This window comes from Danio rerio, chromosome 24 (assembly GCF_049306965.1).
Source record: "Danio rerio strain Tuebingen ecotype United States chromosome 24, GRCz12tu, whole genome shotgun sequence".
In the NCBI taxonomy this organism is placed as follows: domain Eukaryota; kingdom Metazoa; phylum Chordata; class Actinopteri; order Cypriniformes; family Danionidae; genus Danio; species Danio rerio.
Window position 1 is genome coordinate 38977061 of NC_133199.1, and position 15440 is coordinate 38992500.

Sequence of the window (15440 nt, forward strand, 5' to 3'; positions counted from 1 at the left end):
AGTTTCCCTAAATGAAACGGTAAAAGTAAACATTACCATGGACATCTTAATAAAGGAAAAAACACATTAAGGGTGTTTGTTTGCTGAAATTCGTATTAAAATCTATTTATTTATATTGTGAAACATATATTCATAATATTTTTATGCAAAGTATATATTTTGAAAAGGGGAAAAACAATGAATCGTTGTATGAAGGCTGTAATGTTTAAATAATTTATCATTTAAAACACGTGAAGGTCATGTGACCATCAGGAAGAACGCAGCATCTCATTTATCAAAGGACGCGTTCTCTGCCCTCGCGCTCTCCTGAGTTTGTTTTTCCGAGGACACCAGGCAAGACCGCTCTCCACAAGAAACACAAGTCTGTTCTCTGCGTTCTTGGAATTGAGAAACAGCCAATAGGTGCGTTCGACTTCATGCAGCGCTGCGCAGATCGATCGAAATCTGTCTTAAAGCGGTGCATTCTGGTTAGAAATCTTGTCCGGATTGATGCTGCGCCGACGCCACGTGACTGTCACATGTGGCATCAAAGTACCGCGACAGCGCTCTGAGATCAGACGGCAAACTCAGACCGTGCAGCTTCTGAAGAGCGACTGCAGGAGCTCTGATGACGACATCGATATTACACGATTGGCCGAGTTCACCACATGACAACAAACACGTGTATTTCGGGTTTATAATTGGACAAATTCCGATTCAAAAGTTTCAAAGCAAACAAATCACTTTTCACACCCTCTCTATCCTGTACACATCTTGCTTATTAAAATACTACCAATATTTTACTGCAGTATCATCTTTTGTTAAATAATCTGGTTATAAAGGTTAGTTTGTTTGCATAGGTTTATTTTCAACCATTTTATACAGACTATTTACTGCATTCATCTCCATGAACGATTTAAATGATATATTTTAGTGTATATTTTAGTGAATAACCTAAATATAAACTCAAATAGGTCTTACAGACTTGAAATAAAATAATCATCATCATTGATCCTGCCACCCTAAAGCTCTCTTAACAAATTAAGCTAAATAACTTTTTTATTAAATAATTATAAAATGGTTTTATTATTATAATATAAATATATATTTTATTTCCTGTCTAGCAGTTTAAAAGCTACCTGCTCTTTCTGGGAAACTTCTACATCGCTCACTTATTTTACCTTTTGTTCTTTTCAACAAAATCTTTTTGGATTAAAATGCTTTTTTAAAAATTCATTCTTTATCCAAAATAATCTCATTTATTAAGACCTCATCAAAGCACCTTGTTTTGCTTTTTACATTGGAAATTTTTATATCTATAAATGTACATATGTAAACCCATTTTTAGCATATTCAAACAAAAAGTATTAGCCTACAGATTGATGTTTAACTCCTAGAATTTATGCTTATTGCTTTGTACTTAATAGACCTGTTCGTTTTTATGTTTATATTAACCTCTTATTTCCTCTTATTTCTCTCATGCATTTGTAATATTTTATTCGTAATTCTCCCTTATTGTTTAAAAAGGAACTAGTTTGTAGAGACTGTATTCTGTTTTATTTGTAAATGTTTTGTTGTTATAAATAAAAATAACAAAAAAAAAAAACAAAAAAAAAATAAATATATATATATATATATATATATATATATATATATATATGATGACGCCATGTGATCGGTCATCATGACTGCAGCAACTTTGAGTCCCGAAGTGTCCAGCTGTCCGTCTTGACGGCTCCGTTTTCAACTCCGCCCCCGCCTGCGCTCGGCTAATCTCGTTGATCACCGGCTGCAGCTGAGCTTCATGTCGAACGCACCTATTATCTTTGGACGGCAGGGAGGGACTGTGATTCAAAGCCACACCCCCTGAAATCACGAGCGCGCGCGCACCACGTCACAACAGCAGACAGACAACCCAAAGTTCATGTCATTCGCCAGTTAGTTAGTGCCAGCGCCGTGCAGGAATTACATTTATTACCTTGCCACACTTACATGCTATTTCAGAGTGAATATTCAGAGTAACGTTAGCGGTAAACAGTACAGGAAGGCTGTCATTGTTCAAAAATGACCCAATGTGAATATAAAAGCAACTTCAGCTCAATAAAGCAGGTTAGGCTGAATAGCGCTATTTGCTGATGTTTTGTTGTTAAACTGAATATAAATCTACATTATAGATGCTGTCAAAGAACCTTATGAAACTGAAAATAATCACATCAATCTTCCACCGAGAGATTTCAGTGGCTGAACAACACGTCTGTGCATAGAAGTCATTCATAACAACACAGTCTAACATAAGCTTAGCCTGACTAAGTTTATAAAACAACATTACCTGTCAGTAATACTTCAGCCATGGTGTCGTCCTTCCTCCAGCGTGCTAAAGTAACTCCAATATTGATTCAGGTTTTTAAAAGTTTAAATTCATTGTAGTGGTAGTCGTTGTAGTAGTATCAGTATTAGTAGACACTTTAGTAGTAGTAGTCGTGGTTGTAGCTGTAGTAGAAGCAGTAGTAGTTGTAATATAAGTAACTTTCTGTAGTAGTAGTTGGTGTAGCACTTGTGATTTATTAATATTGTTGTCAGTTATTACTGTTGTCCTTTCTCTCTTTTTACTCTCCTATTTACTATCATACATTAATAAGCATTGTTGTTACTCCATACCTCTGACTGGTTTCTTTCTATATGTTTTATCTATATCTGTGACACTTGCTTCATTTATTGACTGTTATTGTTCCTAATGTATGTACTCTGACCTGTCCACCAAGTTACCTTTACATGCATACACACACTCACACGCACACACTCACGCACATACCAGTACCTGACTATATTGTTGATGTTTTTGTTTTGTTTTTGTTTTGTTGCTTTGTATTTGTTATCTGTTGATGTTTTCTGTATGATTTTTGCATATTCTAATAAAAAAAATAAAAAAAAAGTTTAAATTCAGCATTTGATTTCTCCCGGTCTGTCTTGTGACCGCGCGGCCGCTTGGCAAATTATACTCGCGCCTGGCTTTACAGTAATCGGCCCCAGCTCATCTGTCCTTCGCCGCCTCCGACTCGGCATCGGCGAGAGACCCGCAGCTCGCTCGCGTTTGCGTTTGTGATGCAGACGGGCACGCGCTAATGGCGGATCTGCGTGAACAGATGCACAGAAGTCCAAATCTACATATGCTGACAGACAGTCTGACCTGCTTAACGGAATTATGGGAGATGTCGGTCCGACTCTATTTAATTGGATGAACATTTTTTAGTTTTACGCTTTACCCAGAATATAAAAATACATATAAACACATTTAGATCATTTACTGCAATCATTACTATTGGACTGTGAAGAGGCTTTCAACCAGCACAACAAAAAATGTTTCTGAAGACAATCACCTACTGCACCTTTAAGTAGGCTTCTTCAAAGAGCATAGAATCCCCAAGAGGCGACACTCTAGTGCGTTTTGGGAAACAGCCACTAGACGCCGCTAGTGTCACCCGGCAGCCATATGACAGACAACACAATCTCAATGAACACTTGATGATTGCTGTAAACTACAGGCTGCATTATTTAAGGGCATTTGTTACGACATTGATGGAATCTTTTGTTGTCAAGCTTGTGCTACCTTTTTAATATTAAGATACTTTCTTTGAAATCTGTAATACCACTATTGTCCCTCATCGACGGTAAAATAACCAGCCTTTAAATATTTAAAGGACATAATCACCGAGGAGAAATAAGATGCTCAAGACAAAATCTTTAAAATAATGACATTAAAAATGCAGCAAATATATGACAGACGTTTATAACAGCATGGATCATTAATTAAATGCTTATTTTCTACCGAGAGAAGCATCATCCACCTGCAGTTGTTTAAGTTGTTTTATTTATATTTCTTTAAAAATGTATCTTTTTGCAACGAATTTCGTTTTGTTAACTTAATTTTTATGTGTATTTTGTTGGTCAGTTAACTACAGCATAAATAATAAGAACGAATAACATCTGGGGCGAAGTGCTTTAAAACACATAGGGCCCTATCATACACCCGGCGCAGTGTGGCGCAAGGCGTGGGGCAATAGTCTTTTGGTAGTTTCAGCTTGGCGCAAAAGTCGTTTTGAGGCGTTGCGCTATGCTGTTTAAATAGCAAATGCATTAGCGCTCATTTGTGCATCCATAGGCGTTCTGGTGTAAAAAGGGAGGCGTTCTGAGGCGGACCGCTGGCGCGTCGCTATTTTGAGAATCTATAACAGATTTTTCATTAGGCCAAAACAAACCCGGTCTAAACTCCGGCGCAGAGTTGCGCCTCGCTTACACACTGCTTAATACACACAAGAGAGCAATAGGCAAATATCTTTACATATGAAAAAATTTAAATATCAAGGATATATATAGGATATAATAAGAATAGATATAGGATATAAATATAAAGGATTAAAATATTACAAAACATATTATTTTCTAGCCTACATAAATATGAAAAATCACTGCTTTTATGTCTTCTTCATCTCGGGAGGCTTTTTCAGTTCATTCATAACAATTTGATTTTGTATAATGTCATTATTATTAGCAGTATTATTTATTATATCCATATTTATATTTGTTTTATTAAAAACAAGCTTAGATTTGTCCACCTGTCAGGTTTTAGACCACATGGGGCACAGCATGTGTTTTAGGATATAACTCAGGTTTTTGAGCACATTTCGTTATTATTGTTCGTTTATTTGTTTGCTGGAAATTAGAACTGAATATAGAAATAGTTTTGAAACGAATATTTGCGCTTAACAAATAAAATGAATTATTTATAGACTAATTGATGTCTTTGCGTAAAGGTTTCCCTATCCAAGAGCGAATGTTCCATTATCTCTCATTCTCACGCAGTAGATGCTCTGTTTAACAGTTTTCTGTTAAAAAAACTGTTAACTGTTTGCTAGTGAAATGCTCATTTTTTCCACTTAGACTTCTGTAAATAGCGAATGCGCTCTTGGCATGATGCAGCTGACTTTTAAAGGGAATGGGAGATGAGACTCTAATTGGTTTATTCTCAAAACAGACCTTTAACTCATTAAGAAAATAAACTCAACCCTTTTAGACCATGCGCCATGACGCAAAGCTGGTTTTCCCGTCTTTAAATTAGCAAAAACGTGTTCTGACACGCCCTGACAGCGTTTGCGCCCTGCGCTTTGCGCTCTGCGCATGGACCGTCAAAATAGAGCCCATACACTTTAGTATATGCTTTAGCGCCAAAACAATCCATTAAACTATTTGTACGGTTTCAGTTTAATTCGTTTAATCAAGCGGTATGTGCAGCATGAGCTGGACAGTCTTTACAAACTATTCGCAGCACTGATAGCATTCTTAGGTTACCTCGGAAGAATAAACTCTGATTGAAGGATGAGAGAACTCAGAAACTCGTGTGAATAAAGAGGCTCCCCGCTTGTCTCGTCGTGATGCGTAATTCATAAAATGAGAGTCTGCATAGGCCTATTCGTGCCAGTCTGTGAGGTAAAATTAAAACACCCGCGGATATAACAGAGATTTGCGCATAACAGGTTTTTATGCGTCCCGCAATATGCAATGTCAAGAAAGTGACTCCATAAATAAACTACACACTTCATTATGTAATGCGTGAACGCGACTCACAAGCATAACTAAACTTTTAATTGTCGATGCTTAATCAGTCGTCGATAAGGTCTATCGATTAAAGAGTTATCAACAATCAATAGATCATCAAGTAATCGTTAGCATCCCTAAATAAAATATATTAAAGGATATTTTACTCTAAATTCACCATACTCACCATTAAAAGGAGAGCTCATCCAAAACTGAAAATTCTGTGACCATTAATTCACCTTGTTCCAAACTTGTTTTAACTTTTTTTCTGATGTTGAACAATAATATACAATAACTTATTTGGTAATGTCATTGAACAGTTAATGCTAAATTAAGATTGTTCTGTTGTTTATTATTATTATTTTTGTATATATTGTCAGACAGCTAAAGCATTTCACAAAATGTATTAAATCAGCTGCACAAAGCCATTGGCATGCTGAAAACCCTTTAAAAGTGATATATATAAAAATTTTATATAAAGATCAAAAATAAGTAATTAAAAATTAAATAAAAAATTAAAAGATATAAAAATTATCCATACCGACAGATATGGAAAAAAAAATTGTTATAATTGTTTTTACCATATCGCCCAGCCCTAGTGGGTTAGGTGTACCTAATAAAGTGCCAAATCCTTAAACATTATACAGGGTGGGCCATTTATATGGATACAACCTAATGAATTAAGAATGGTTGGTGATATTAACGTCCTGTTTGTGGCACATTAGTATTTTTGAGGGGGCAAACTTTTGAGGATGGAATGAATAAAGTTTTGTTAAAATCAAGCACACCATTGTTTTTCTTGTGAAATTCCCAATCAGTTTGATGTGTCAAATGACCCTCTTCCTATTGAAAAAACAAAAGTTGGATCCAAGATGGCCGACTTCAAAATGGCCATCATGGTCACCACCCATCTTAAAAAGTTTGCCCCCTCAGCAATACTAATGTGCCACAAACAGGACATTAATATCACCAACCATTCATATTTTATTAAGGTGCATCCATATAAATGGCCCACCCTGTATTTACTTCCAGGTTGAAATCTTTTCATATTTTCTGGTTGCTCGCAATACATCACATAGCAATCACAGCATTTGTGTAAGAAATCATTAGTTACATGATGCTGTGTTTTACTCACGTTGTGCTTGGTGAGGGCGGAGATGTTAGCAGATATTGCTTGCAGCCAATCGGTGCATTCGTCAGTACCGGGACACTGAATTACCCCGCTGCACACTCCGTCCACCGCGATGACTTGAAAGGCGTTTTGCCTGATGAAATGAAAAACATGCACACTCAGGAGACATCCTGCAAAAATAGCTAACTAATATCTAATTCTCATTTTTCAATCCACTTGATTCAAAGCAATTTAAGAAAGCAGATTGGGTTTAATTCAATCCAATTTAAGAGTTTTCAATTACGTTCCACTTGATGTGCAAAAAGGGTCTCATTTCAAATAGCTTAACCTCATCAAAGTTTGCGTTTGGTATTAAAGGTCTAATGCGGTTCATTTGGGAGCGGCTGTGAATTAATATAACCCTTAAAACACTAATCATGCGAAATCCTGTGTGACTGGAATACAAACAGAATTAGCAGATGAAAGCGGAGGAGAAACACAAACCCCGACAGGCCCTGTGCCTCTATCTATAATCAAAGACGGAGACAAAGCGTAAGCAAACAAAACCCATATGCTCAGCTCACCTGCAAATGTCAGTACCTGGGACGTACTGGGACAGGCGAGCATGTAAGAGCGGGATAAGGCGCAGATCCACCCATCGCTTCTCCCAGCGCAGGCCTGGAGACATCGGCCAGGACGAGCAAGACAACGTGTCCTGATCCAAACACAAACACAGTGATTATCTCAATAAGACCATATACTAATAATTCATTCATTTTGCTTCAGCTTAGTCCCTTATTTATCAGAGGTTGCCACAGCGGAATGAACCGCCAACTATTTTGACATATGTTTTATGCAGCAGATTATTTATATAATAAATAAATGTTACTAATGCAACAACAAAATATTACCGTTAAATTGTTCATATGTATCCAATAAAAAATTAAATAACAATAAGAGTAATATGGCCACAGCCATATCACCCTGCAGCCCAAGAATGGTTACTAAGCTAAGCAAGGCTGAGCCTGGTCAGTACATGGATGGGAGACCACATGGGAAAACAAAGTTACTGTTGGAAGTGGTGTTAGTGAAACCAGTATGGGGCATTTAATGTGCAGACTGTGTGAGTCCTAATGCCCCAGTAAAGTAAAAGGGACACTATACTGTCAGTGACCAGACAGTGCCCTGGCCAAATTCCCTCCATTGGCCCTTACTCATCACAGCCTCTTAATCATCCCCATCCACTGAATCGACTCCATCACTGGCTCTCTTGTCCATCTATAGCATGTGTGTGGTGAGCACACTGGTGCTATTGTTCTGTGGCTGCCGTCGCATCATCCAAGTGGATGCTGCACATTGGTGGTGGTGTGTAGAGAGACCCCCCCCTCATGATTGTGAAGCGCTTTGGGTGTACAATAAATGTTTTATATAAATACACAATACTTAGTTACTATAATAATATTAATTGTTATTATTACAGTAAACTGATACTGTACTATTATTGTACAGTAAAAATAATAACAAATAATAAACAATAAATAATAAAAAAGAAATATTAAATATGCTTGTTATAATTGTTACTGTATCATGACCTTTGAAATTATAAAAAAATAACAATCAGTGAAGAAATGACTAATGCAATAACAATATATTGCTGTAAAATGTATAAAAAGTATACAATTAAAAATTATTTATTGTTAATATTATTATTATAAATTATAATTTATATTATAAAAGATAATGTACTAATTTCGTAATGTTAAAAATTATAACAATAATAAACACAAAATAATAAATAATAAAAATGCAGAATATAATTTTTACTGTATCATTACTTAAATTATAAAAATAATAATTAATATAAATTACTGTAAAATTAAAAAACAAGCATCTTATATATATATATATATATATATATATATATATATAAATAATGTGTTATTATTATTATTATTATTATTATTAACCGCTACTGCATTAATATTATACTGAACAAAATAAATATTTAAAATGTTATTTTCATAATATGTTAATAACAGCATATAATTGCTGAATAATAATAATAATAATAATAATAATAATAATAATAATAATAATAATAACAATAATATTACAAGAAAAATACTAATATTATTTAATTACTTTATTATTAAAAAAATGTATTGTAATACATTTTTACATTATATTACATTATTATATCAGGGAAGAAAGTTATGATTTCGAACGAAATAATAATATAATGTATGTATAAACACAGTACAATAAATACAGAATAATAATAATAATAATAATAATAATTTAATAATAATTTAATAATAACGATTGAGTTAAATTAAGTAAAAAAATTTAATTTATTTTAATTTCCTTGTTTTCAAACGTTAACAATGGAGCTTTTATTTTGTAGGGAAACGACAGTTAGTTTATCAGTGAATGGATGAACGGTTAGTATTTTGCACTTTCAGACGTTTACCGTGTTGTTGGGATGGTAGTTCAGATGTAAACCGCTGTCACACAATGGAGAAGATGTCCCACTGCTCTGGTCACTTGGAATACCTAAAAAATAAAATGAACAACTATTTTATTTAATGGTAAGACTTTGACACTCCAGTAGCGTATCCAAACACAGACGTACACGAGCAGTCTTCACACAGCGGCAGTTTCAGAAACGCTGGAGTCCTTTTTAGAAAAGACACGGTCAGAGTCACTTCTTCACCGGCATTACGCAAAACCTGAACCTGAGAATGGAAAACACACTTGATTATTTGTTCATTTTAGGCCATGTCCACACATACACAGGTATTTTTTATAAACAAAGTTTAAAAAAGAAAGTGCTTTCTTTTTAAAAAATAATCTTTGTCCACATAAATGCAATAAACACACTGTGATCCTAAAGTTTAAAAGCTCAAGCAAACAACGATAAAAGCCATTTAAGCGAGGTTCACACCAAACGCAGAATTGAAGATCCTGTGTAAAAAATTAAATAAAAATTATATATATATATATATATACACTACGGGCCCTATCATACACCAGGTGCAAGGCGCAACGCAATTGTTGTTTGCTAGTTTCAGCTTGGCGCAAGAGTTGTTTTGACGTTTTGCACCACGCTGTTTAAATAGCAAATGCATTTGCGCTTATATGTGCGGCCATAGGCGTTCTGGTCTAAAAAAGTAAAAGTGTTGAGGCGCATTATTGGCGTGTTGCTATTTTGAGGAACTATAATAGACAGTTCAATAGACCAGATCAAAGCAGGTCTACAGTCCAGCGCAGTATGTATGTATATATATATATATATATATATATATATATATATATATATATATATATATATATATATATATATATATATATATATATATAAATAAATATATATATATATATATATATAAATATATATATATATATATATATATATATATATATATATATATATATATATATATATATATATATAAATATATATATATATATATATATATATATATATATATATATATATATATATATATATATATATATACATACATACATATACAGTTGAAGTCAGAATTATTAGCGCCCCTAAAGTATTAGCGCCTGTTTATTTTTTCTCCCCAATTTCTGTTCTGTTCTGGGAAGATTGTTTCAGCATATTTCTAAGCATAATAGTTTTAAAAACTTATTTCTAATAACAGATTTATTTTATCTTTTCCATGATGACAGTAAATAATATTTGACTAGATATTTTTCAAGACACTTCTATACAGCTTAAAGTGACATTAAAAGGCTTAACTAGGTTAATAAGGTTAAATAGTCAAGTTATTGTATAATGATGGTTTGTTCTGTAGATTATCGAAAAAAATTAGCTTAAAGGGGCTAATATTTTTGTCCCAAAAATGTTTTTTTAAAAATTAATAACTGCTTTTATTCTAGCCGAAATAAAACAAATAAGACTTTCTCCAGAAGAAAAAATATTAACAAACATACTGTGAAAAATTCATTGCTCTGTTAAAAATCATTTGGGAAATATAAAAAAAAAAGTAAAAATCAAAAGGGGGCTAATAATTCTGACTTCAACTGTATGTATATATATATATATGTATTATTAAAATTAGTTTCAGTCTGTTAGTTTTAAGGATATCTATAAGTTAGTGTGCTCCAACACAGTGGCAAAATACGTGAAATAAACATACAAAGCTTATAGTTTTACACTTCCGTCTAAATGGATCCATAATTTTTTCATCATCACCTCATACTTCAGTTTCTTATCAAATCTTGACCAATCAAATGCTCGCTAGTATCTGAGAAGCTCCGCCCACTTCAAGATGCTTCTCATTTGCTTTTGATTTGAAGCACTTGATCTCTTATTGGCAAATGCTGTAATAAAAGCAAAATGCTATTGGCTGTTTTTCAGAAAGGGGAGGAGTTACAATCCAGTATGTCCCACCCTCTCTTGATTTCTCAGTTTAGATTGTCAAACATAAAAAATGCACACTTCAAAGCACTCAATAGGACCTTTAAATCAATCTCAGTTCACATGAAAACACAAAAGCGCACTGTGACACAAGTTAAGGGACCGAAAAACAGGTGGCGATAAAAGCCTTTAAGACCGGGTTTCACCAAAACACAGAATTAAGTATTTGCATGAGTATACTGCTCAAATTTTTGTTTCAGTCACTTGCGTTTTCATGATGACGAACAGCCAAACCGCGTAAAAAAAACTATGTGCTTAAAACTCTTAATGCTGAAAATATCCGTGTTTGTGTGGACAAAGTCTTGATAACTAGTAATATCATTATATTATAATGAGCCAAAAGGGGCAGAAATAAAAACACAGAATCACACTTCAGACCAAAGACTAAACGCAATGCTAAAGAGTGAATTGAATGACAATGTACTGAAAGAGTGAAAGACACTGAATTGAATTATTACCCCAAAAAAGATTAAACATACCACTTCCTCATGACGATAACTCCTCACGTTAATGCCGTTTATCTGTAGTCAAAGAGTAATATGAGAGAGTTATAAATAAATCCTAATATATATATATACACACACACACACACACACACACACACACACACACACACACACACACACACACACACACACACACACACACACACACACACACACAATGATTTATTACCCCCTGTTTATTTTTAATATTTTTAACCCCCAATTTTTGTTTAACCAAGAATTTTTTTTTCAGCACATATCTAAGCATAATAGTTTTAATAACTCATTTCTAATAACTGATTTATTTACAGTGACAGTAAATAATATTTTACTAGATATTGTTCAAGACATTCAAAGGATTAACTAGGTTAACTAGGCAGGTTAGAGTAATTGGCATACCTGCTAACCCTCCCGTTTTTCCCGGTATTCTCCTGTATTTTACAGTTCTATCCTGCTATCATCCCCTAAAGGTCTTTTCCCGTATTTCTCCTGTATTTTCAGTCTTTCTCTGAACGCAACCCATATCACCGAACCACCAGTGGCCACCCCTTGCTCTTAAATGTGAGTCTGTTCTGTGCTTTTGCTTTGTTTAGACATGAAAACACTGAAATAAATATAAAAACGGTGCGATTCCATTTCCTTTTCATTACAGGTGCCCTCTAACCTTCATATGCAACCCTCAAAGCAGTCATATGAGGTGCATGACTGTCAGCTGACGTGCTCCATAGTGATAAATAGACGCTGTTTCCCAAACCGATTCTGTACTCGTGATTTGAAGCTGTGTTTTAGGTGCGTGTTTTAACAGACACATACACATAATTAATAATAATAACAACCTCTAAAAACGTCGATCTTGGTGTTTTTTTTTTTTCAAACACAACTAATTTAGTCCTAAATGAGCATTAAAAGTTAGGAAAGCAATCGAATGCTTTCATTATATGTTAGATGTGTGTATTGTTAAAGTGACACCTGTTATTTAATGTAATCAAACGAAAAAAAATCGAAATAAATGAGATTCATTCGTTGCTCTTTAATCAGAATGTGTGAGTTATACAGTAAAGAAATGGCTAATGAGATTTGATAGCTTGATTCTACTTCATTACAATAGCTATTAATTTTAATAAGCTGAACTGTTTGCTAATTTATTTGCTGCTAATGTATAGTATTTATTTTTTAGTTTTTGTAAATAATAATAATAATATTAAACATATTACTGACCATTTAACTGTTTATTTACAATGAAACAGCTCCAAATGAGTAATTTGCATATTTAGTAATTTGGGGATATTTTAAAGGGGGGGTCAGGGGAATCCCTTATTATGGTGGGCATATCCCTTATTTTCACATCTCGATGTTGACAGGTATGGTAATTAGGCAAGTCATTGTATAGCGACGGTTAATATATAGCTTTAAGGGGCTAATTATTTTCACTTTAAAATGGTGCTTTAAAAAATTGCTCTGTTAAACATCATATAGGAAATATAAAAAAAAAATTCTAAGAGGGGCTAATAATTCTGACTTCAACTATATATATATATATATATATATATATATATATATGTATGTATGTATATATATATATATATATATATATATATATATATATATATATATATATATATAGTAAAAAGTAAAAAATATAATGCACACTATAATATTGCGAAATAATATTACAAATCAAATGAACTATTTTTACTATATAATTTCTTTTTAATTATAATTATTATACTAATATAATTTAAAATGACATTTATTTCTGTGATAAAACCCTGATTCTTCAGCATGATCCTCACATGATCCTTCAGAAATCATTTTAATGATCAAATTAAAATTGCTCAATGTATTTTCAGGGTTATTTATTAAAACAGCCTTCATTTACAAACATTAGTAACATGTCTATACAATCCCTTTTGACTGATTTAACTGTTTATTGCAAGGACGAGATTGAGCTTAATATAAAATCTAAAAGATTATAATGAATTAGTATTACGGATTTTCTAATTCATTAGATAATGATGAAGCAGGGAAAAGGATACTTGAAATTAGATTCACTGCAGGCATTTCCTCATAGTGGTTATGAGAATACTGAGGCCAATAAGTAAGAATTCCCACATCTAAAGCATGACCTTCATGCTTATAAAAATACATACATAATTCAGAATGAATATATATATTTGCAGAAACACTGCTATAAAATGTCAGCTCCAATTTGCATCAAAAACTGAAGATGCTCCCTGAACAACTGCTGACTGAATAACATTAAGATATTGTGGGACTTTTAAAGGGGTCATATTATGCAAATGTCATAAACAAAAAAAAAAGTCTTCACAGAATGTGTCTGTGTAATATTTTAGCTCAAAACACCTCACAGATCAGAGCTGTAATATCTCTTTTTCGCTAAAAACTTGTTTGTCTCTTTAAATGCTAATGAGATGTTCCTCCCCGCCATGCTATTCAAAAGTGGGTGGAGCCTTTACAGCTATTGCCTCAGACATAACATGTCCACGACACCTTCCTTTCGTCCGTGAATCAACCCCCCCATACCCCTCCAACCCTCCCCCACGGGCTGAAATAACCCTTCAACATTGAAATGCTCTTATTTATCCGACCACATTGATGAGTTATATTCATACCTGGAGAATTCCATCTCCAATGAACAGAAGTCCAGAAAGTTCAGCTGCGAACGCAAGAAAGAACAAAAGTATGAACAAATAAACAACTTGCTTTTGCGTACAAGAGACGAAAGAGTAAATAAACCGCTTACCCTTCTGTTCTTTTGATATTTTAGAAATCACAACAGGGATCTTGTGTTCGGCGCCACCCTATGAAAAAATAATAACGTGAAGACATTCAAAGCCTTGCAGAAGAGAGAGAGAGCTGAGTGACGGCTGAAAGAAACGGCGCAATCACCTTGATGCTCAAACCAAACCCTCCGATTGTCTGCCGACGGATCGTTACTGTTCTTTCCTGCACACAATCAAAGCAAACGCGTCACTTTCATGCCACAGAGTCTCTGTATGCTGAAAAAAAGAAACTAGTTTACCTTTCATTTCAATTTGGTCCATGGAAACTGAGTAGGTACTTAATTAATTCTAATTGCCTCTTTCTCATGTCGATTTCCCCAGGGGGGAAAAGGCACCATGCCAACAATGCCAGTAACTTAATTAAAGGGCAGCGAATACAATATGATCTGTGTAAAACAGTGCAAAAACCGCCATCTACTGTAATGACAGTGATAGATGCAACAAGGCAATCAAAATACCCTGCTGCAAATCCACAGGAATATACACTACCTTACAAAAGTCTTGTTGTTGATCCCAGTTGTAAGAGTAACAAATAATAACATGACTTCTAGTTGATCATTTGGAAAAGAGGAAGAAGGTCAATTTTTCAGATGAATCTTCTGTTGAGCTGCATCAAAATCATCACAGATACTGAAGACCTATTTGATCCTGCATGGACCCAAGATTCTCGCAGATATCAGTCAAGTTTGGTGAAGAAAAAAATCATGGTTTGGGGTTACATTCAGTATGGGGGCGTGCAAGAGATCTGCAGAGTGGATGGCAACATCAACAGCCTGAGGTATCAAGACATTACATTACAAACCACAGGAGAGGGCAAATTCTTCAGCAGGATAGCGCTCCTTCTCATACTTCAGCCTCTACATCAAAGCTCCTAAAAGCAAAGAAAGTCAAGGTGTTCCAGGATTGGCCAGCCCAGTCACCAAACATGAACATTATTGAGCATGTCTGGGAAAAGGTGAAGGAGGCATTAAAGAAGAATCCAAAGAGTCTTGATGAACTCTGGGAGTCCTGCAAGA

General features: G+C 34.2%; 1 protein-coding gene across 3 annotated transcripts in view; it reads right to left on the minus strand.

Moving 5' to 3' along the window:
* The window catches only part of sntg1 (syntrophin, gamma 1), a 169979-nt gene that overhangs the window by 66839 nt on the left and 87700 nt on the right, over window positions 1-15440 (minus strand). For all 3 annotated transcript variants that reach the window (XM_073941012.1, XM_002666692.8, XM_068217249.2), the window contains exons 5-12: window positions 14531-14587; window positions 14385-14442; window positions 14254-14297; window positions 11615-11656; window positions 9315-9417; window positions 9153-9235; window positions 7267-7397; window positions 6707-6836 (exon numbers count right to left, since the gene is read on the minus strand). In XM_073941012.1, coding sequence (XP_073797113.1) covers window positions 6707-6836; window positions 7267-7397; window positions 9153-9235; window positions 9315-9417; window positions 11615-11656; window positions 14254-14297; window positions 14385-14442; window positions 14531-14587 — 648 coding nt within the window. The remainder of the gene's footprint in view (window positions 1-6706; window positions 6837-7266; window positions 7398-9152; window positions 9236-9314; window positions 9418-11614; window positions 11657-14253; window positions 14298-14384; window positions 14443-14530; window positions 14588-15440) is intronic.